Below are 23,779 nucleotides of genomic sequence, written 5' to 3'. Positions count from 1 at the left end.
CTTTTGAGATGCAATTTAACAAGTGGGACTGGTGTAATTACTATACCCACCTTTCGAAACTAAAGGGATATGATTCTGTGTCCCATGTGTTGCATCGTTATGGGAGGACCCAGCCATACTTGTTATTGTGCCCACATCCTGCAATAAGGCACTTTATACTGCAGCTACGGACAAACCAATTAGCAGTACTGGCTGTCCGCTGTCGGTCGTAGCTGCTAAGGGCCAATTCTGTCGTATTTGTGGTCTGCCTGACAAAGCTGAAGCTGCTAGGCATGCGCTTACCCTCTGTCTCCAATTAGGCTCTAGATATACATATAATCTTAGGAGCCTCGTTCACAAGTGTCAGGCTATTGTATCAGGGGTACTTCTGGGACTATTGCCTAAATATGGACAACATTTCTTCACAAATTTCCTTATATCAGGTTTGGCTACAAGTGAAGAAATTATTATTACTATCACATCTGCTCGATAAGGTAATTATTTCAGGGGAGCTAAGTTATCCTTAAAATACTTAAGGGCTTGTAACAAATTATGGGAGAACAGATGGCTGCAGCAATACAGTATTTAAGTTTGATGTTTCTAAATGAACGGTAAAACATAATGAACTGTTTTATTATTTTAGCAATGTTTAATGTTTAATTTAAATTTTGGAACTTTCGTAAAATTACATCTGAAAATGAATTGTATGGATTTTATGGATTTGCATTGTATTTTATGACATGTTTTCTTTTGTGTAAAGTTCAATTTGAACAAATAATAAAAAAATATATTATTATTATAAAGTCTTTATACACAGACAGCAGTTTTACTATCCATCACATACATAAGGATAGAGCCCTTGTGTTACAAAATACAGATTAATCAGCAATGGAGTGTTTAAGACACTTAAGTGAAACAAACATTTATTTCAAATTTGGGACTTATCCACTAAGATCATTCAGACTGGCCTCTTTCAGATATTAGAATATACTCATTCCCATGAAGAATGGATCAATGACAAGACTAACGCATGTTTCAATGTAATATATTCTAATACACCTATTTGTAATGTATTGCCCAACATTCACAATGGTTCACTAACCCCCTCCCACAGCAGAGCAGCTGTACATGGTATTTTAAAACTATTGGTTATATACCTGTCCTATTATTTGCAGCTCCTGATTCAGAAGACCACTGTCTATATTTAGGATACAGCACAGATTTTGTTCAACTTTTGGAAGGGAAAATATTAGAGTGTGGCATGACTCTTTGGAAGCCATACAGGGCCTCCTTTGCTATGCTAATGTGATTAAGAAACATGTTCAAAAGAACTGGAATATGGCATCACTTAATTCATTATTAAGATGGTTGTATAAGGATTACTTTTGAAATGTATTGTGTGCAAGACATAATTATTGATGAAATATCAGAATATGTGCACAATAGTAACTATAATAGTATTGTTTAGTTGAAACAAATGAGGAGTCAATACACAAAATGAACACAATGTTATATCCTTACATTCTTGAACTGTATTTGTACCCATTTGGAATTGCTATTGTTACATACCTTTGTATTAAAATGTTTTGAGAAAAAGTGGCTTAATCAGATGAAAGTTTATGAACGTACAGTTAATTTAACATTGTGAAATAGACAAGCTTGGAATAACAATACACGATTGGAGTTGATGTATTTCTAATGCTCACTACTCAGGTTTGTTTTGTTTTTAATTCTGTAGTGTGTACTGTGTTCATTTCTGCTTTGTATGTAAAATGAGCAGAAATGAACACAATCTGTTGCCATCAGATATCTGATGTTGTAAAACATTGTGGTACTGATGTGATATATGTACATATGTTTTCTATTTGTATTTTGCTTTCATGGCTTTTAGCTGAAATAAAACATATATGTATATCTTGATATTCTTTTTATTTTTAAACAATTTTTTCATTTTTCATTTTTGATTAGCTTACTCTTTATCCTAATTAGTTTTCCCGGTACATTTTGCATATTTTACTTTAGTTTCTTTTATGATTTGCCACCATTATGCTAACGTCATCACTTTTCAAATGTGATGATACCATCATCACTAATACCAGACCATGTATCTGGTCAGACCACTTACTTGTGGAGTTCTATGTTCAGTTCCTGGAGCAATTGGAGACAAAATTAAACATGACTAGAAGGATCTTTAGCAGGAACTTTAAGATCAAAGCAAGTTAGCTCTCTGAATGTATTCATTATATTTTGGAATCCACTTTTGACTAAGATTTTCTGTATACCCTAGCTACCTCAAGATCTTGACCAATAAGGTGGGCCAAGTGTCTCTAATGAGAAGAACAACCATTGGTGGCGGTCCACCCCAAGATACCTGGTTTGCCTAAGACCTTGGAGTTCTCAAAAAAGAAATAGGACAAGCTGAACGGATATAGCAAAAACTGAAAATCAAAATCAATAAAATAACTTGGAAGGTCCAGTCAAAACCTACAAGTTTGGCATTCATGAAGCAAAACATATTTTTTTTCAAATGCCCAGATAAAGAATTCAGAAAACACATTTAAAACACTCTTTGACATCTTAAAATAATAAGCCCAAAGCTCAACCCTTTTCTTTCCTCTGACACTGAGTGTATCAGGGCACAACAGGCATTTTCTGATAAAATCATGAATGCTCGAGAAGATTTGAGAAGGAGCTGCGACACATAGGGCAAATTGCCAGGTGAACTGAGTAATATATGTTTGGAAGTTACACATTATGTTGGGAAGTTACACATTCCCCTTGTCACTTAGAATTATAATTCCATCATATTACAGTGACTGATATGGAAGTTGTCTTAAGGAAACTACATCCCATTTCTTGTTTAAGAGATGTTATTGTGGCAAAACTAATTCTTTAGAACATTAAAAACGTTGCTCCCTTAAAAACAGTGTTTTGGTAACTCGTCCTTTGACTACAACAGATTACCTGATGTTATCAAGGATGTCTCTGTTACCCCATTAGTGAAGAAAACAGGACAAAACCTGATGGACTCTGCTAACCTCAGACCTATCACTAACTCTCGCTTCTTACTCAAGATGATTGATAAGATAGCCAGTATTCAACTCCAAGAACATCTGGAAGCTGTTGCTATTTTACATTCTAAGCAATCTGGTACCAGGAGCACCTTGTGGGACCTACTGTCAAACATGTTGAATGTTATGGATCGAGGGAAATCAGGACCGTTGATACTGGTTGATCTTTTGGAGGCATTGAACCTCCTCAACCATGACCGTGTAAGGGAGGAAGGGTCTCCCAGGCCCCCATTCATTCCTACTGAATGCACACAAAATGCTCATTTCATGGTTGACAACGCGCCTTTGGCCAAGGTGTGTGGCACCCATTGAATGACAGATAACCGTGCTTGGCATACAAGCCATGGGACTCCATTTTGTTCATTTTGTTCCATTTTGTCCAGTTGCTGACTCCATTTTCTTCTAGGCCACATGTAAACGCTAAAAGACAGTCTGCATCTCTCCCCTTCATTGTCCGTGCACAGTCAGCAAGCCAACCCCCCACCTCCTCCACTCTGCCGTCCCCGCTGCTGCCCCGTTCTCACAGAAACTTGGGCAAGAAAAGCAACAAACGAAACACTGTATCTCTCGCCCTCTGTTTACATCACTGCCCTGTGAGGACCCGGGCCGCAGCCTGGTACTGGAAAAAAACATTTGTCTCCACAAACCTGCCTCTGCACCAACAGACCCCTTAAAAGAAATATAGACCACAATCCCCCTAACCCCTCAGTCTTTTGATGTAACAGTTGCATGCCCCTTGCCCGTGTGCCACTCCAGTTCACCCCCTTCACTAATCCCATGTGTGGCCATATGTTCTTCTCGTACAAACAAACAGTAAAACTTCCTCTCAATAGTTCTAAGGAGATACTTGATGAATGTTTATTGAAATACTGTGTTAGACAAGCCACCTGGACCCATGTACCCTCACCTTTATTGTCCAGGTCAAACATCTAGTAATGTAGTTATTGCATGTTGAGATGTATAAATAATATTAGGATATGTGTGGCCATAAGTGCAAATGTTAGACAGCCTAAATCACAGCAGCATGGACATCGCCTGACCCCGCACTCCTCCCAGATGAGCCCAGCTGACCTGTGCGATCCACAATGTTACAACCTGGAACCAACCAATCAAGGAACACCATCCATATGTGCTACATATTGCCCAGACCTCTTTGTCCAATGAATACTACTAAATGTATCCCCTATAGCAGTTTTTGTAATATAACATGTATTTTCTGTTGTCTGGGCAGAGCGCCCTCGGAGTAAGCAGAGTCCTCTGGGTGCCCCATTGTACTTTATTTAATGACTTGTCTTTTACCTCACTTGCACTTGGTCCTGGTCTCATTCCCTACTGGGGTGTGACCATTAATGTCTCTTATCTGGTTATTTTGCTGTAATTGTGGGGAATGCCAGCTTTCAACCACCTTCTAACTACCTTAGCTACAGTGGATAACTGCTCAGAAAATGCTACCTACTGGGTTCTGTCATTCCTGAGAAATAGGAGGTCTGCAGGGCATTGGGGAAATGCTTCTGCCTCAGTCTCGATATTGTACAGGGTCTCTCAGGGTGCATGTTTGTCGCCGGCACTGTTCAATATCTCTATTAAACCACTTCGTGACATTCTTGCCAACATGGGTGCGCACTTCACTAATTACGCCAACGACAAATAACTGTTGTTTGAGCTCGAGGGGACCTACAAGACAGATGCTGATAACCTGAGTGTAATTTACCAAACTGTTAACCACTGGATGTCGGCCCACTGGATATGCCTTTACAGATATGAAATGGAGCTGTAGATATTTGGGTTCTCCCATTCTAGGACAGAACTCTCTCCAAGCTACTCCAGCTTCACTATTGAGAACTGTTTGATCAGTGTTCTTGAAAAGGTGAAAACACTGGGGGGCTGATTCATGGAATTATGTGCGCCAAAAAAACGGGCCTTGTGCACCGTTCTGCTCGCAAATCCCCATTTGTGAAACAGGGATTTGTGGGCAGAATGGCGCACAAAGCCCGTTTTCCGGCACACATAATTCCATGAATCAGCCCCTGGGTGTCTTCCAAGAAGCATCATTCGATTCAGAGTCACATGTGAGCCAATAAGAGTGTTAAGGTCTACAGGCACGCGGTTGCTTACATGCCCAAGAACAAAACGAATTATGGGTAACACAAGATCTTTCTCCACTCTGACTCCAAGGGCTTGGAAATTCCTGCCTGTAAATCTTCGGCAGGAGCACAACCTGCTTCTTTTCAGAAGTGGTTTAAAACCTCCCTGTTTGAATAAGCTCTTTAGCGTAGCTGTTCTACTCTTGTTGTGGTCCCGGCCTTTATGTTATTGACTCAAGTCTTTATGTGCGCACTGATGCCTGTGGGCTTTTGGTGCATTATAAACAAAGAATAAAAAAAGCTATCATCCACACTGCACTATTTTATGAAATTATGAGAAATACTTGTTACATATATTCTACATATTAAGCCTCCTTTGGCTCAATCGGATGTTTTTTGCTCCTGTGTTCTGCATTGAGTCTTTTTTGACAGACTTTTCTATAAGTGGTAAGTCTTGGGATGACATATATTTTGCTGTTAACAGCTAAGTAATAACCCATTTTATCTTAGGTTGCAAAAGATTTGATCCACAAAAAATATATTTTTAACCGTTTTTTTGTTGTTGTTTGTTTTCACATTAAGAACAATTTTGAGAGCGGAGAATAATGGTTGGGCTCAATTGATTATTTACATTTCTTTAACTGTGAACCACAGTATGATGTTTCATATTATTTTTCTTTAAGGTACTTTTTGATTTTGGAACTACTTTGATGCTCATTTATTCACTTATTTTTCAGAATCTCCACATTCTGTGTATTTGTGCACCCTACCACAGGTATGCTTTAATATTGACAAGCCAACACCAACAACGCTTTTCTGAGTTTAAAAAGGCTTGAACAAAAACATCCACCTGAAATGTGAAAGAAGAATGAGTAATTTAAGCCAAGTCACGCATGCCACGGCACCACATCAGTTGAAGTTAACCTCAAATTAAGAGCGACATAAGCAAATCATTGTGTTTATGCAAATTAACCAAAGTGCAAGCCCTTTTTTTCTGAATATTGTCTCTGCTTGCAGAGCAGTGCTATTTTATAGAGAGCTTAATCACTACGAGACACGAAGTTCTCAAAACTGTAGACAACTGTATACCTGGATTAACCCTTATTAGGCATAATCAGTATGGTATAGTCTGACAGCTTTGTGGTTAGAGTATCGGGGCATGTTTAGCAAACATCAACATCGATCTTGTGGGTTTAGAAAGGCTTGGAAATATCATTCCACCAGAAATGTGAAAGAAGACTAAGTCATTTGAGCCAAGTAACACATGCCATAGTGCCATCAAGTAGCCATCACTGGAATTTCACCTCCAATTCAGAGCCCAATGAGCAAAGCATTTTGGGCATGCAAATTAGCTCAAATGCAAGCATTCTGCACCAGGCAAGGGCATATTGACAAGGACAGATGTTTATTTATTTAGCCAGTTATGCTGTACTATTTTTCTTAATAGTGATTATCTTTTGTTGTTCATGGAGATTTCCCTGATGATGGATCATGTTGATATGAAATGCATTGGAATTATTGTCTGTCTCCATCACAACTAATAAACTGATACACCTCTAATAAATATGTTAATTTTGTGTGTACTTTTGCTGTGACTTTGTTAGAATATATGATATAAAGCAAAGTGCTTTGGATTTTCTGATGTGAATACTAAGCTGTCATCCCCTGTTTTACCACTTAACCTATGCTAAAATAGTAAAAGCCTCATTGTGGACAGTAGGTGTTGCCCTTAAAAAAAAAATGTGTGTATTATTTACATTCAAGCATGGATGAAGGGGATAAGCAGAGTTCAAGGGAGTGTTTATTTAATCCCTGCCAAGGCAACATACCAAGTCATAGGTTGTTATTCTGACAACCATATCAGAAGGTGATTCCTGGGAGCCTTGCAATCTATTCTGTTTTTTGGTTTGTGGGTCAGCAAAGTTGCCTGTCTCTTCAGCCCGCAAACACTTAATGATACTCCTGACTTACAAAGTGTCAGAAAAAATCTCAAAGAAGACACCACTGGACAGTAAAAAAACACCTGATGCCCATCAGCGGTTCAGTGTACCCCATTGGATAAAATAATAAGATTTCACCAATATATGTGCCTTCTGTGGATGAAAATGGAGCCTGAACACAAGAGTAAACAAACATCTAGTTGGGAAGTATTTCCCTACTCTGACAGAATTATGTTGGATGTTCATGCTACATTGCGCACCTGCTCACAGGAGTTGAACATCCATTTTATGAGCTCTTTCCTGCATTGAGTCCACCCCATAAATAAAAGTACTGGAAGTATTTATGGCATCAAAGATGTGTTGCTAAAGCAAACTATTCCCAGCCCTGACCCAAGCACACCGCTTTCAATGGACACCTCATGCAATACTGTACATATTATGCAAAGAACCAATAGACTTGAACCTGTCGATAGTGATTACAAGCAGGTGACTATCTCAAAACCTCTTCTGGGTTGTCTATGAGTCTGAAAGAAGTAATGGGGTATGTAGCTTAAAAGATTACAAATTGTACCATGTTAGGTGTTAAATAATAAACCAGTTCTGGTGTTTAGATTCACTACATATGACATTTTACAGACTGCACATTTCAGTCATCATGAATTCTACTAAATATTTTTGTATAGGGGCACCAGCGCAACACTAATACCACCCCTTACCCCTTGACCCCATTCTACACCTCCCTAAGCCCCTAAACCCCTACCCCAAAATACATATACACATAAACATATATACGTATATGTAATTGGTCAGATTTTACCATAACTGCACAAAATACAGACTTTAAAAAATCTTTTAAATCACATATTTTTCTCTGGTGCATGTAGTCCTGCATTCATTGTATTTACAAAATACAACATGACATGTGGTACACATGATGGTTGCATAGAACATGATTTGAGAGTTCTGTTCTGTCATATTTTAAAGAAAACGACATGCAATGAAAAAATGAAGTTAGGTGAGAAAAGTGGATTACATTTTTTTGACATGTCTATCTTTAGCAGGCATGTTCATTTTCATATTCAGCATTTCCTTGTCATGCATTTTACTCTTCTATGTCAGAAGAGAAATAATACGTATGCTTACAATTCTGCCAGTGCCAACCTGTTCTTTTATCATTAGGAGACGATGGGCCTCATTACGACCCAGGCGGTAAGGGGTTTACGGCAGCGTAAACAGCGCCGACCCTTACCGCCTGATTACGAGGTCCCTTAGTGCCATGGAGGTTTTAACACCTGCTTTTAGCAGGTAATTTACGGTGGCGTAATTAACGCCTTCCCCACTCCCATTATGCCCTATGGGGCAAAAATGGGAATGGGGAAGGGTAAATGGGGATTGGGGACTTACCGCCCCGCCAAGGTCAGAATGGGGCGGTAAGTCCGCCAACCACCATGGAGTAAACATAGTTTACGCCATGGTGGTAAAGTCACGGCCCAGGCGGTAACTTACCGCCTGGGTCGTAATGAGGCCCGATAACATTAATACTGCTTAGTTGCGGTAATATTAACTCACATTATTAATAACGTTTTGAAGCTACTGGTATTCACTGTAATATGCTGAATTTAGCTTCTTTACATGTGATGATTTCTCTAGTAAGTATGAAGGTTGAGTCATTCGAATTGCAACACGTTGCTTTTGACTCACTTCACAATTTTCATCACATCACATCACATAAAATAACAAGCTGCATTACCTTGTCAAACAATGACTACAGTTGGATACCCTAACCAATCAATGTCATTTGTTGTGTCTCTTGAAAGTGCAGTCAAAATAATCAGAGAAATTGCTTTTTTAAGGTCACATTACTTCTTGTTCTAAGACAATGACAATGGCTGTTTGGTTCACTTGCGTCTTGTAAATAGTTAACATGTATTGCCATAGAAAAGTTAAAACTTTGGCCTAGTCAACTGAAAAATTGATAAAAATAAAATCAACAAATGCATATATCTTCTTTAGTTGTGGAAGCCGCTGCCCCATGTGTTGAATGTGCAGGCCCAACCTGGCAAGAAATTCTTACTGTGCCACTAACCACCTACTTCTTCTCTGACATAAATATCATGCATTCACTATAATCCAAATGATTCAGGAGATACAACTTCTGTCTGTGGACTCACTTAAGGAGTGAGTGACAGACTCAACACTTGAATAATCTACCAGTAGTCCTGTAAGTCTTTGCTGTAGCCAAACATTTTCAATAAACTTCTATTTTACAAGTATTTATATACGTTTCTTCCAATTAAGTGCCCCCACACAGCTTTAGTGTAATGTTGGTGTTATTAAAATCATTAATACTATCATTATTGCTGATCACCTGGCAATAAAATGTTATTCCGATAGTCAACAATAGTCATTCTTTTTAGAGTGAAAGGTGCAGAAGAAGTAATAAGAAACTATTTGAAAGTAGTGTCCTATTTATGTGTCCAATTTATCTTTGTGAGTGTCTAGTTATGGACTAAACACTATAAAGATACAGCACTTTCCATTCAACACCATTCATCATACGGATGTAAGGAACAACATCAAGAATTGTGATGCATTTGCTACTTTATTGAAAAGTCACGCAGGGGACAAGAATAATCATAAAAACATTAAAGAGAATAGCCAGTTTTGCATTTGAACATGAATGAAAGGCTGTCCCCTGTGTAAAAAGCAGAAGAGTAGAGTATTTGGAAGGTTCTTATCAGCTTTTTTGTTTGAACCTCAAGGAGATGCAGCAACCAGGTTTAGTATTTCCTTAAAAAGAGAAGAACGCACATTATATTGAGCCAATCATTCTTGATCGTAAACCTAAACTCAAACAACACCAACAAAAGATGCACATCTATCCAGGCTCAATTGCAAGATGATTTCCTTCAAAGCACATTCAGTGAAATAATTCATGTAAAAATGATCACTGAACATAACTCATAGGGAGTACCCACTCAAGTACCAACCATAGACATCAAATCATTCTTAATAATTGTAACAAATAATAGAAATAATATCACATTTTAATGGAGATGAAGAACACTGTGTAAAAAAGTGTTGCTATTGTGGCTGCTGTGTCTGCTATGGCTGTCTCTTATCCACAGAGGACCTATGAGCCATTCAAGGAAATCTTATAGGATATTTGATACTGGGATTATTTTCTAATTATTCCCATGTACACCTTGCAGAGAGGTAGTTGGGTTTGAGCCTTGCCCACAAATCCCTTCTTATCAGTCTTCAGTCGCTCCTGCATTTACACATGCCTACTCTGGCGATACTTCAAATAAATTATATGAAGGTGTTCAAATAGACCTGAGTACATTGGTTATCAAACAAAAACATATGTTGCAAATTGCCTGCCTTTTCTATAAAACTGTTGTCGATATTCCATTCAAATTAGCGGATCAGTATTGACAATATTTTATTGGAGAGCATAACAACGATTTGCAAGAGACCTGGTTGATAGATAATGGGCTTCATTACGAGCCATACCCTTAATAAGGGCATGACTGCCTCCAAGCTCGGTTCCGTGTTGCCTGAATGGGGAAATACCGGGGCATTCCGACCTTGGAGGGCCTGGTATTTTCCCATTCAAGGAACCCGGACCATCCCCATTCCCATTTGAGCCCCCATAGCACCCATAGGGCTCAATGGGAATGGGGAGCATGCTAACAACGGGCCCATTAATAACAGGCCCGTTGTTAGCATGCTAGGCTGCTCGCGGGACCCGCTAAGGACGTCTGGTAAAACCGAGTGTCCAGAGTGGGTCCCGTGAGCAGACCTCGTAATAGGGCAGTAAGGGGTTAACGGCTCCGGCACCTTTACCGGCGCCATTAACCCCTTACCGCCCACCTCGTCATCAGGCCCAATGTGTTTAAACCTGGTTTTGTATGCTACCACAGTCCAGCTATTAAATGTTCGTCAGGATGAAAAGGTTGTGAGCTATTTATGAAGATTAACATCAAGCTCCGGTGTATTACAAAGTTTGTAAAAATTAATTCCGTTGATATGATGTCCTTAACTATTTCCTTCCCGATAGCTATACAACCTATATGTTTAATGTGTACTTTAGGCCTCAAACAAGGAAACTTAAAGTCAAGTTTCGTAATTGTTTAGAAACTGTGGCAGAGGCCCCCGGCAAGGAGATCTCAATACAGATCTTGCATCCACACGCTTGATAGCTGAATGTGAACAGGATTCAGATGTTGCATGGGCAATCCCTGATATTCAAATTGTGTCCCTGCCATTTCTCGTAGTCCGTACTCACTGATGTCGGCTAAAACATTCTATTGCTTGGGACAAGGGCATATAATGGCAGTTTAGATGTGGCTGCTCTGACCTATAGAAGAGGTGAGAGTAAAAACCACCTGGATTATATTCTCCTCGAAATACCTGCTTGGAAATATGAAAATTACATGTTCTCTCACGAGTAGGGATTTATCATGAGCTATTAGTCCCAACACTATATTTTGAGGATACTTTAACAAGCCAATCTCCTTCTACTCAGGATAAATTAATGATAAGATCAACAAATAATAGGAGGGTGAATTGAATAAGTGAGTAAATGGAAGGTATCATTCCCTATATTTAGGCTGCAGTTTTACATATAGTCGAAACGTGGTCTAAGGAAGGTTACCCTTTGTGTATTCATGTAAAAGAACCCTATCAGGAGCAGTTATCTGCAATCGTGCCCTTAATGACTATTGTGATAACTGAGGGAATCAACACCTACAATCGCTGGTACGATAAAGAGTGTCATAATGCCAAATCAAAACTACTTAAAAAGGAAGAGAGATAATGCTGGTAGTTACATTGAAGATTTGGGAGCTCAGTACAAAATATGGTACAAAGAAAGTAGGTAAGGAGGATGAATGGAAGAAAGTGAATCCCTTCAGTTGGCCTTCGTACTGACAGATTTGCACTGTTTCTGGAGATTACCGGACAACTATTCAGCTTTAGAAACAAACAAGTCACAGGACTTGGAGATAAACATCCCAGAACATGAATGGCCTGCATACTGTGGCAAACTGCAGGCAGCCCTTCTTCTTACTAATGATATTATTGTAAGAGCTGGAAGGAGTATTAATGCATAAGACACTTCAGGGCCATTTTGTCAATGCCCACATCTATATTCCAAAGGAGATGTGAAAGCAGGTGTAATGGCTCAAAAAAGGGTTAAGAGCCAGGCACAGATAAATTCCCAATGAATTATTTGATTTCTTTTTTGATACAGAAGAACTGATAGTTTGGGTTCCATTTTTAACATCCTGTTTGAATGTGGTCAATGTTAATAATAGGTTTGCACCCATGCCCAGCCATCAGGCAATAATTGTGCAGTTTTTTTTTTAAATAAAAAAAGGTGAGAAATGAGTCCTGACTTATTATAGACCAATCACCTTGACAGATGCCCTAGGTGATTGAGTCATTGAGAATGATATTATTATGGATGCCAAGACTGGTTTTATGAGAGGCAGACGGACAGTAGACCAGACATTTTATGTATACATAATTCCATTAAAGCTTAGAGACTGTTTAAATAATGAGTTTAATACAACTTTCTACTGTTTGAACTGGACTGTGCTTTGCAAAGTGATTTTCCACCTGTGTGGACCAATTCCTTTTCTTGGAGTTATCAGATTAAACAGCAATAACACAGCAGTGGTAAAATGGGGTGCAGGTTGTGTGACCATTGATTAATTTCCTATCAACACAGGTCTCCAAAAGGGAGGTGCTTTGTTTCAACTACTCTGCTTGTATATGTTAATGAATTGGCTCTATAAATACTCATTTCTGATAAAGCTCCCCCTTTATATAAAGAACACGATTTTACTGTACAATGATAGTGCTATTTACTCAAAGACTCCAGTGGGTATAACAAAAATGCAATTAGACATTGTACCTGACATGTGTATAGTACACTGTTTAAAGACAAATCATTCTCAAACATTGGCTTTAACCTGTTACAAATCGAGGCGACTAAAAGTCAAATTTATAAAACACGCTTAGCAATTCAATTATCTTTGGGTTAGGTTTTGTTTTGAGGCTTAAGGTCCCCCAGATTGACAAAAGCAGACTTTTTTCCAAAGTGTTGTTTAGGTGCAATTCAATCCTGAAAGAGAAAATGAGGAGATGGCATCTTTACTGACCATTAAAGTGACCATACAGCAACTGTGTTTGCATGCAAACTTTGTATTTATAGCTCCTTCAAAAATTGAAAACTGTTGAAAATAATGTTTTTAAAAGAAGTCAGACTGCCTAGTGTCTCATCTGTAATATGTGCATCTGAGGTGATCTCATTTATTTTAAAGTAAATGTGGCTTCTCTAGGCTGCATTCATCTAATAAAAGAGGATATGAATATGCAAGATCAGGATTTTCTAGTGGTCAAAGAATCTCATGAGAAGACTATGTATATGAGTTCTTCAATTTCATCACCAGGGAACAAATCCAGATGTGTCATTTAACAGATTAACAAGGAAATTGGCTGTTCCCAGCGTAACATAAGCCCTCCTAGCATACCTTAAAGGTCAATATCGGTCGGTAAGTATTAGGGTCACTTCTGCCCCCCTTCTTAAATATCAGAATTACCACTGATCTCTTCCAGCAAGGGGGCGTAGTTCCCTGTCGCTTATTAATAGTTATTGAAAAGGCTAAATCTATCAGATGGAATGAGAGGCATGCGCATTATTAGAACAGTATCTAAATCCCATCGATCAGACAGGCCTCCATGATGTGTCTTTGTAGACGTGTTATTGTCAACTGTGTTCCATTGCTGAGTTGCTGAGTTCATGTGATGGCATAACACATGAAGCAAAGTTACAGCACCTACTTTCAGATTGAGCTCGTGAGGAGGCCTTTGTTTTATTTTTTGACAAGTGTCATGATGTGGGTACAAAAATAGTCATATACCTTTGGTGACTAAGGTATAGTCTGTGGCCATGGGCAATAGCCAGATTGTCTGGGTCATGGCATAAGGTAATGACGGGGACAATCTGGCTACTGGCCATGACAGTTAGGGACGAAAAATGGTGTGAAAGTGGCTATGTGAACCTGGGACTGGCTATGTGGTAAAGATATTATGTGGTAAAGATATTCGAAGTTAGGATAGGTTTGAAAGGGAAAAAAGTGCTTGTGGTAATATGTTCATAGGATTTTGCAGGCTGCCATGGCAAGGGAAGTGGGGCTGTGTCCGGAGCCTCATCTTCTCTTTCCATGTTGGCTCTCTTGGAAAAGGATTTTCCTTCCTACAGCTGGATGCTGAATGCGTCCCTGCTATAGGAAGAAAAATCTATGTTTTAGCACACTGGATTCCCGCTTTGGGAACCAGGGGTGCTAATGGCACTTATCCCCCATTTCAGGGGCAGCAATGGACGAAAATGGTCCGTAGACCTCCTTATTTATTCATTAAAGCCTGCAGATATCAGGCTGTGTGGTTACAGTATTTGTTGAGGAAGATGAGGTGGATGAAGGCAGTTTACTACTTGCTGAGAAAGGAACAACCTTTCTGAGAGCATTGCAGTCATTGGATTTGGTGTGGCGCTACATGGAGGTGGTCCCGTAGGAGTACTGTCCTATGTATGTGCATCATAAGGCGCGATTGAATTCTAAGGAAAGTACTGTAAGAACATGTGAGAATAGCAACGTCTACATTTTTGACTGTCAGTGAATAAACTCACCTGGCCTAGATATGCCAGTGAACAGAAAAAGAAGGAGCTAGACATGTGGTGTCATCAGTGATGTCATCAATCATATTTTTGATGTCATCTTTGATGTCATGGGTGTTATTCTTACCATTGCACGGTGGTGGCATGAGTTATGGATGCTTAGCTTACCATAACTGGCAAATTTCAGGGATTTTTCGGTTTTACTTTTAACCATAATGTCCCTTTAACAAAGTTTTTTCACCAAATTATTTAGGTTTTTAGTAGCACAACTTAACCATAACACCCCGTTAACAACGTTTTTTTATTGAGAATATATATATATATATATATATATATATATATATATATATATATATATATATATATATATATATTTGATTCACAATCATACATCAACTACACTGACCATCCAGACATGCAATCTCTATTAATTTTCACATGAACTCTACCATTGGTATCTTTTACTTCTGAACTTGTAATTTGTTGAATTGTCCATTTGGTCTCAATCAATGGGAAACTGGAGAACATGTTATATTTTTCTGGGCAACCCCAGGCTCTCCCCACCAGATGTTAGCCTGCACCTTGTGTTTTGTGTCCTTTTTCTAGGTCCCCTTAGTTGTGGTTACTATTGTACTGTGATCTGTGCCCCTTAGGCTCTCTCCCACTCCCTAGGGTCTGATCTACTGTGGTTTCTGTTGTACTGTGAACTGTCAACTGTCCCCACTATGCTCTCTCCACTCTCTAAGATCCCACCGTGCTGACGGTACCATTTGTACTTTTGAGTGTACCTGTCTGGCCCTTTTGTGTGTTCTCAACTTTGTGATCCCCCCTCTGTGCATCCTGCAGTGCTGGGCTGTGCATCGCTCTTCTCGTTTTTTAATCCCTCCTCCTCCTACTTCCACCTCACATGCTCTATTGGGCTTTCGGTCTCTCCCCTCTCTTCTCCAACTACTACTCTATCTCCTAGACTATCCCTCTCACTATGTTGGGAAGGAAGAAGTTCAAGAAGGACATCCTGGTTTCCAACCTAGTGCTCCCTATCGCTGATACTTACATCAGTGCTTCCTCCAGACAGACTCTTACCAACATCCTCTTTGTTGTTTCCTCTCCAGACCTATGGATCACTCATATGGTTTCTATTATCTCTCCTTTTTCCTCCTCGCCTATTAATGGTGGTACTCAGCGGAAAGTCTGCCTGCCTTCTTCCACTCCTCCAAGACCATCATTAATGTCTATCTGAATGGCACCATCTTGTTCCAGTGCCCTCAGCCCAATCTCCTCCTTTTCGATAGTCGCCTCCTCCATTTTATCAACTGGCGTCCTTCTCCTGCTACTCCTACCAGCACCTCACTGGCTCTTCCACCACCTCCTTTTTCTGTCGCCTCTTTGCCACCTTGTTCTACCACCTGTGCCCACTCTCAGGCCCCCTGCCACTTCCGCAGGGCTTACCTCAATCCTGTACCCCTCCACAGAAGTCTTTCAAATGTCGCAACCTGCTCCATGTTGCTACTCTCAACTCTTGCTCTGCTGTCAAACACTCCTCTGACATCTGCCACCTCCTCAAAGAACTTGACCTGGATGTCCTTGCTTTCCCTGAGACATGGTTCACGGCCAGCTATGTCATTAGTTTTTACACTCTCCTCCCTTATGGCTGCAAGATCCGCTCCGAACCCAGCACCAACTTTACCAGAGTTGGAGTAACTCTGATTTTTGCAGAATCGGTCCCTGCTTCTGTCATTCCTACTAAGGCCTACTCTGCCTTTGAATGCCTGGTCTACAGGCTCTCACTCTTCTGGTCTCTCTTGGACTGTGGCCACTATCTACAGGACTGCTGGCGAGGTCGCCCGCTTCCTCTCACAGTGGGCTGACCTCACCTCTTCTCTCCTTGCCTCTACCTCTCAGCTTCTCCTCCTCTGAGACCTTCACATCCACCTGGATGCTTCTAATCCCTCCTCAGGGCTCTTCTGCAACCTCTGCAACACGCTCTCTCTTTCCATTCTACCTTCTGGTGTGACACACTCTGCCGGGCATACCTTGGATGTTCTCATCTCATCAGACATCCCACTCTCAAACCCACTCACCACTCCTCTCTCTTGGACTGACCACTTCCTGCTCTCCTCTCACCTGACTCTCTCTGTCCCCCAGGCTAAGCCCACCCCAGCAATGCCACTTACCTTCCCGGTCATTCAGTCCATTAAGCGCGTGTCAGTGGATGCATTTGTCACTACTTTCTCTGCTCTCCTGTGCCTGTGGTTGACTCACACTCTGACACAACCCTCTCTAACCTGTATCTTTCTATGTCTTGGTATGACTCTGACCTCGTAACCCCAAAACCCATCGGGCGCATTCTCTGATAAAATGGCTGGCTACCTTCTCCAAAGGCAATACAAACTCTCTGCCCTGTCCAAGAAGAGAGCTCACATCCAAGCCTGTGTCTCTGCTGCCAATAACAACAGAGCACACTCTTTAAAATCTGCAAGGAGCTGGCCAATCCTTCTGTAGTCTCCACTTCTCCTGTTCCCTTCCATGCCCTCTGGCTTTTCACTTCACCACTTAAACTCAGAACATCCTGTCCTCTCTCTCCTCGTCCTCTCGCTCTACCTCTCTCGTCCCCACTGGCTGCCTCTCCTTCTCCACCTCCCTTCTCCTCTTTCTCTCTGACTATACCCGATGAGGTTTCTAGACAAGTCTGATCTATGAAAGTGTCATGCAAACAGGTGCTCCCCTGCTCCTCCAGAACCATCAAGGACCACATTGACACCCTCACTCTAGACTTGGCTGATTTCTTCAATCACTCTTTTGCCACTGGAAATGTCCCCTCTCTCCTCAAACACTCCCTTGTACTGCCCCTCCTTAAAAAAACTTCTGCCAACCCTACCTGCATGGCAACCTATCGACCTATCTCGATCACTCCTTTCCTGGGTAAACTCCCGGAAAAGCAGGCCATCTCCCAGCTTAATGTCCACCTTGAATTTGGTGGATGTCTCCATGACCATCAGTCTGGCTTCAGAGCAGCCAGAGGCATGTAAACTGCTCTCCTGAACACCCCTGAAGATCTGATTACTAATCACGATTCAAGCCTTCCTTCTGTCCTCTTTCTCCTTGACTTTTCCTCTGCTTTTGACATGGTCATTCATGCCATCCTGATCAATCTACTCTGTGAGAAACTGGACATCTCGGATCAGGCTCTGAATTGGTTGTCCTCCTTGCTCGTTGTCCAACATGGATCTTTTCTCTTCACCACCTCTCTCTCCACATGTGGTGTTTCCCAAGGCCCTAACCTCTCACCCTGGTTCTTCAGTGTCTACTTGGCCCTTTTGGCTCACCTTATCTCTACCTTCTACACTAACATTCAGTGTTATGCGGATGACACTCAGCTCTCTGTCAGGCTCCCTTCAGCCTCCTCTCCTTTCTCGCTCTGTGATTTTAATCCTATGGCCTTGTAGACATCTCTAATTCCACCCTCACTTAATCGGGTTGAGCTAAGCGCACTGTTGTATGCAGACTATACAGGCTTACAGTATAGTCTGCATACAAGGCTATACAGGCTTACAGTTGAGTATGGATTATGCTGATATGTATTTTAAAGACCATCCTTCTTGAGGAACGGGACCTCGACGTCCTCTGTCTCACTGAGACATGGTTCACAGCCAGCTCTGCCACCAGCTTTGACACACTCCTACCTGACGGTTACAAGATCCTCTCCATGCCCAGGCCTAACCGTGCAGGGGGTGGTGTTGCCCTTATCTTCCCTGAGTGGATTCCTGCCACTGTCACTCCTACGCAGACCTACTCCTCTTTTGAATGTCTTGTCTGCCGACTCTCTCTCTCTCCTAGCCATTCCCTTACCGTGGCTACTATCTATCGGCCACCTGGTCAAATTTCCTCCTTCCTCTCTGAGTGGGCTGACCTCTCCTCCTCACTCCTGTCCTCAACCACTCAACTCCTCTTTCTTGGCGACTTCAACATCCACCTTGATGCCCCCAGTCCCCCCACTGCTCTCTTTCGTGACCTCTGCGACTCTCTCTCACTCTCTATTCTCCCGTCTGGGCCTACTCACTCTGCTGGGCACACTCTTGATGCTATGATCTCTTCTGACCTTCCCCTCTCCGTCCCTCTCTCCATTCCACTCTCCTGGAGTGATCACTTTCTCCTATCCTCCCACCTCACCCTCCCTACCCCAAAGGCAAAGCCACCCTCTTCACTGCCACCCACCTTCTCGGTCATCCGACCCATGAAGCGTGTGTCAGTTGAGGCTTTCGCTGCTACCTTCTCGCCCCCCCCTGCCCCTTCGGCTGACTCCCACCCTGACACAGCCCTCTCCATGCTCCACTCTGCTATATCTGTTACTCTTGATATCCTTGCCCCCGTCATGAGAATCCGCCTGAAGCCCAAAGCCAAATGTAACTCCTGGTATGACTCGGATCTCGCCACCCTAAAACGCAAGTGCAGGGTTGCAGAGAGGAAATGGCGTGCTTCATGTTCATCCTCTGACAAACTGGCCTGCCGCCTGCTCCAAAGGCAGTATCGGCTCTCCGTTCTCACCAAGAAGAGAGCCCTTATCCAAGCCCGCATCTCTGCGGCATCTAACAACTCCGCCGAACTCTTTAAAATCTGCAAGGAGCTGGCCAACCCTGTTGCAGTCTCTACCTCTCCTGTCCCCTCCCAGGCCCTCTGCACTGCATTGGCCTCTCACTTCATCTCTAAAACTCAGGACATCCTGTCCTCGCTCTCCTCCTTTCACCTCCCTCCCTCTCTTCCCTGCTCTTCCTCTGGCCCTTCTGCAGTCACCCCTCCTCCCTCTTTCTCTGCCTTTCCACTTTTCTCTGCTGACGAGGTTTCCAGACAAGTCCGATCTATGAAAGTCTCGTCTAAACAGGTTCACCCCTGTTCCTCCAAAACTATCAAGGACCACATCGACTCCCTGGCTCCTGCCCTGGCTGACTTTTGCAAACACTCCTTCGCCTCTGGAGTCTTCCCTTCCCCCCTCAAGCACTCCCTTGTGCACCCTCTTCTCAAGAAACCCTCTTCCGACCCCTCCTGCCCGGCTAACTATCGCCCTATCTCCATCACTCCCTTCCTGGGCAAGCTCCTGGAGAAACTGGCCATCTCCCAGCTTAACCTCCATGCTGAATCTGTTGGTAGTCTTCATGACCATCAATCTGGTTTCAGAGCTGCCAGAAGCACGGAAACTGCTCTCCTGAACATCCGTGAAGACCTGCTCTTGAACCTCGATTCCAACACTCGTTCTCATTCTGCTCGATCTCTCCTCTGCCTTTGACACTGTCAACCATGCCATCCTGCTCAACCGTCTCCGTGAAAACCTGGGTATCACTGGTCAGGCTCTGGCGTGGCTGACCTCTTTCCTTTCAAATCGACCCTCCCAGGTCCAACTGGGGTCCTTCCTCTCCGACATCTTTTTCTCCACCTGTGGTGTCCCCCAGGGATCTAATCTCTCTCCCTGGCTGTTCAACCAGTATCTGGCACTCCTTGCCCACCGCATCGCCGCTCTCTGCCCTAATTTCCAGTGCTATGCGGACGATACCCAGCTCATTTTCAGGCTACCCTCAGCCTCCCCCTCTCCTTCCCTCATCTCTGACTGTCTGTCTGCTATCCAGGAATGGTGTGCCGCCAATGACCTCTGCCTTAATGCCAGTAAGACTGAGATTCTACTCATCGGTACACCCACTCCCTCCTTCCCTGCAGCTCTCTGGCCTGCCTCCCTTGGCCCCCTCCCTGCTCCTACCTGCAATGCAAAAAACCTTGGGGTCATCTTCGACTCCACACTCTCCTTCTCTCCTCATATTTCTGACGTCGCTAAGAAGTCACACTACCAGCTGCACCTCCTCAGAGGTATTCTTCCCTTCATCTCCTTCCCCCAGAAGCTCACTGTCTCCCGAGCCTTGGTTCTCTCGAAGCTGGATTACTGTAACAGCCTCTATCTTAATCTGCCTGCCTCCACTCTCCGCCCTCTGCAACTCATCCAGAACAGAACTGCGAGACTTGTCCTTGGCCTCAAGCCAAGGGACCGTATCTCTCCAGGACTGAAATCTCTACACTGGCTCCCAGTGGCTGCGAGGATAAAGTTCAAAACCCTCTGCATTGTCCACAAGGCCTTCTGGGGCCTTGGTCCTAAATACCTTCAACTCTCTCTTCCCAAATATCTTCCTTCCCGAGCCCTTCGCTCATCCGCCTCCAACTCCCTCAGGGTCAGCCGCTTCTCGAAGCAACGAGCTGGGGGTAGATCTCTCTCCGCGGCAGGGGCCTCCCTCTGGAACAGCCTTCCTGCCTCCCTGAAACTTGAGGAGAACCATCTCCGGTTCCGGAAGCACCTCAAAACCTTCCTGTTTGCTTCTGCTTTCTCTCTCCCTCTCCCCTGCTGAACAGCTAATATTCTTCACTGAAACTGCACTGACTCTGCAACTGGACCACTCTTAACGGCCTCGATCCTGGGCCCAGCCACTCTCCACTTGCACTGATGCCCTGGAACCCCTCTGCACTGCGGGACTGTCTCTGTATCCCTACAGCCCCCCCCCCTTTTCCAGCACTTGTTCTGCACTCACCTTGCACTTGCCACCAGCTGGCCCTATTTATTTATTACTTTACGCCACTTACCTTGTACTGCACTTCCCCCCCTCCCCTTCCCTTTGCACTTTTCCCCCTCCCCCACCCCTGCACTTGCGCGATCTGAATGACACCTGGCCTAGTAGGATCGATGTCTGTCTCCCCTTGTTCCTCCCCTCCCTGCCTCGTCGCGCCTTGAAACACCTGTGTATAGGCGCGTTACAAATGCCATATCATATCATATCATATCATGGGCTGACATTAAACCTTGTAAAATCAAAGATCCTGGTTTTTGGAGAAATAAAAGAAGCACACTCCCAGATGGACACTTCAGAGTCAAGTGCTTGATTTTGTGAATGAATATAAAATACTTTGGCCTTCTATTGTGTTATAATGGGTCCTGGAGAAATCATATAAGCATAATCTACAGTCAGGCCCAAATCGCTTGGGTGGACTTTTGTGTTTCTACCATCAATTTGGAGTGAAACGCCTGGATAAATGTTTACAGGTAATACAGGTCAAGATTAACACAGCTATTATCTATGGGGTGGAAGTGTGGGGCGCTACACTGTGTAGGCCTGTGGAGGAGGTACAAAACAATGTTCTTTGTAGGTTAATCAGCCTACCTCCGAAGTCTCCTGTAGCTGCTGTATGCTATGAATTGGGTGTGATAAATGTCTCCCTTTTAGCAGAACTGCGTTTTTTGGACTGAAATCCTCACCAACAATAGTTGGATTACATTCCCCTGACAGCCGCAGGTTACTGCTTATTGCATGAATAAATGTATTATCTTTGCAAACGTGAGTCCCATGATTGAGGTTAGAGAAAACCTGCCCCTGTGGTTTGGGTTGTATGGGGACCTGATTCACTTTTGAACTTTATGTAGGTTTACAATGTACTTGTGGATACGCTAGCTTAGGCAGCATTTTAACCATTATAACATAAGAACCTGTATGGGGCAATGCACATTTTTATGAAAACTAACGATGTAACATTTTTATCTGATGCAACCAATTTTATTTAGAAAGTTTTTAATGTATCACATATTTTATGGGATAAAGGAATCTAGTTTTATATGCTGTCTAATGATGATGTTAAGCATTGTTGTATTATTGGGGGTCATTACGAGTTGGGTGGTAAGGGTTAACTGTCACCGGTAATGATGCCAGTGCCGGAAACCACTTGCCGCCCTATTCCGAGCTCCCTTTCTGACCAGCCGTTCTCTGCGGGTCCTGTTAAGGGACCTTGGAGCTAATAACGGGCCCGCAATTAGCGGGCCCGTTATTAGCGCCTTCCCCATTCCCATTGAGCCCTATGGGGGCTCAAATGGGAATGGGGAATGGTAAACTGAATGGGGACTTACCGGGTCCGCATAAGTCGGAATGTCCTGGTAAGTCCCCATTCAGCCAGACCGGACCCGGACCCAGGTTTGGAGGCAGCCATGGCGTTAATAGCGCCATGGCTACCTCCAAACTCGTAATGACCCGGTCATGACCCGGTCATTAACAGTTTGGAGGTCACAGGTCCACCAAATAATTCCAAAGTTGTCATTAACTAGAACCAAGATATTACACCAGAGAAACACTTGTTATGAATTGCCATAACTCTGACTTTGTTTACCTGTAATTATTGTATCACCAAAGAATGCCTCCAAGAAGTCCTCATCCTAATAAGCCACCAAGCCCATTTTGTCCTCCAAGTACACCACCAACAATCTCATTTTGTTCTCCAAGTAGACCACTGAGAGGTCCACCGTTTCCTCCTCCAGCTCCACCACCAAGTACTCCTAGTATGCCATCAAGAGGTCCACCGCCGTTTCCTCCAAGAATGCCTCCTACAACTCCACTAAGAATTCCTTTAGGTCCAATAAGAGATTCCTGAAACAAAAACAAGAATGACAATTGCATAATCGTTACAGATAGCAATTTATAACTGGCCACATCCACCTTTTCAATATTTAACACGAAGAACGAATTACATAATAATATAGATCCAATGAATGACAATTTATTTTTTCGAAATCTGATAAAAAAAAGACCACCCCATTCAGTGTGTGATATCATTAAGTGAAATTAGCTGGTAGCTTGGGCCATGGAAGTCGTGGAGGAAGGGATTATGAGCCACATTGAAAACTAATATCCTCAAGGATTTCCCAATAGTTTACAGAAAAACAAATGTGTTGGTGATCACCTGGATCCCTCCAGCATTTCTGAAAGAGACGAGCATGTAATGCTTCAATGACTCAAGAATGAGCTGTCCTAAGCTATGAAAATAGTACTTATTCATTTAGTACAACTCTCTACATATATTAATTGCCAAGTACAGGTAGTAGGGTCTTCATAACAAACAACACTTCACACCAACACTTTTTGACTATGGTGGATATATGAAGTATCATGTGCGAAAGACCATGTAAACATACTTACTTGGGGAATAATTTAGCTCTGAGCAATT

The 23,779-nt window shown here is 42.6% G+C and overlaps 1 protein-coding gene across 2 annotated transcripts in view; it reads right to left on the bottom strand.

Annotated features, from left to right (window-relative positions):
- Positions 1–9,657: 9,657 nt before the first annotated feature.
- Positions 9,658–23,779, bottom strand: part of LOC138579580 (uncharacterized) — a 39,937-nt gene continuing 25,815 nt past the window's right edge. The window contains exons 9-10 of one of the 2 annotated variants that reach the window (XM_069649850.1): positions 22,946–23,202; positions 9,658–9,864 (exon numbers count right to left, since the gene is read on the bottom strand). In XM_069649850.1, coding sequence (XP_069505951.1) covers positions 22,987–23,202 — 216 coding nt within the window. In that variant the 3' untranslated portion in view covers positions 9,658–9,864; positions 22,946–22,986. The other variant, XM_069649851.1, reaches the window with a different exon arrangement.

The sequence above is a fragment of the Ambystoma mexicanum genome, chromosome 3p (assembly GCF_040938575.1).
Source record: "Ambystoma mexicanum isolate Mex_15411 chromosome 3p, UKY_AmexF1_1, whole genome shotgun sequence".
Taxonomy (NCBI): domain Eukaryota; kingdom Metazoa; phylum Chordata; class Amphibia; order Caudata; family Ambystomatidae; genus Ambystoma; species Ambystoma mexicanum.
The sequence above is the reverse complement of the archived record's forward strand: the minus strand, read 5'-3'. Positions and strand labels throughout refer to the sequence as shown.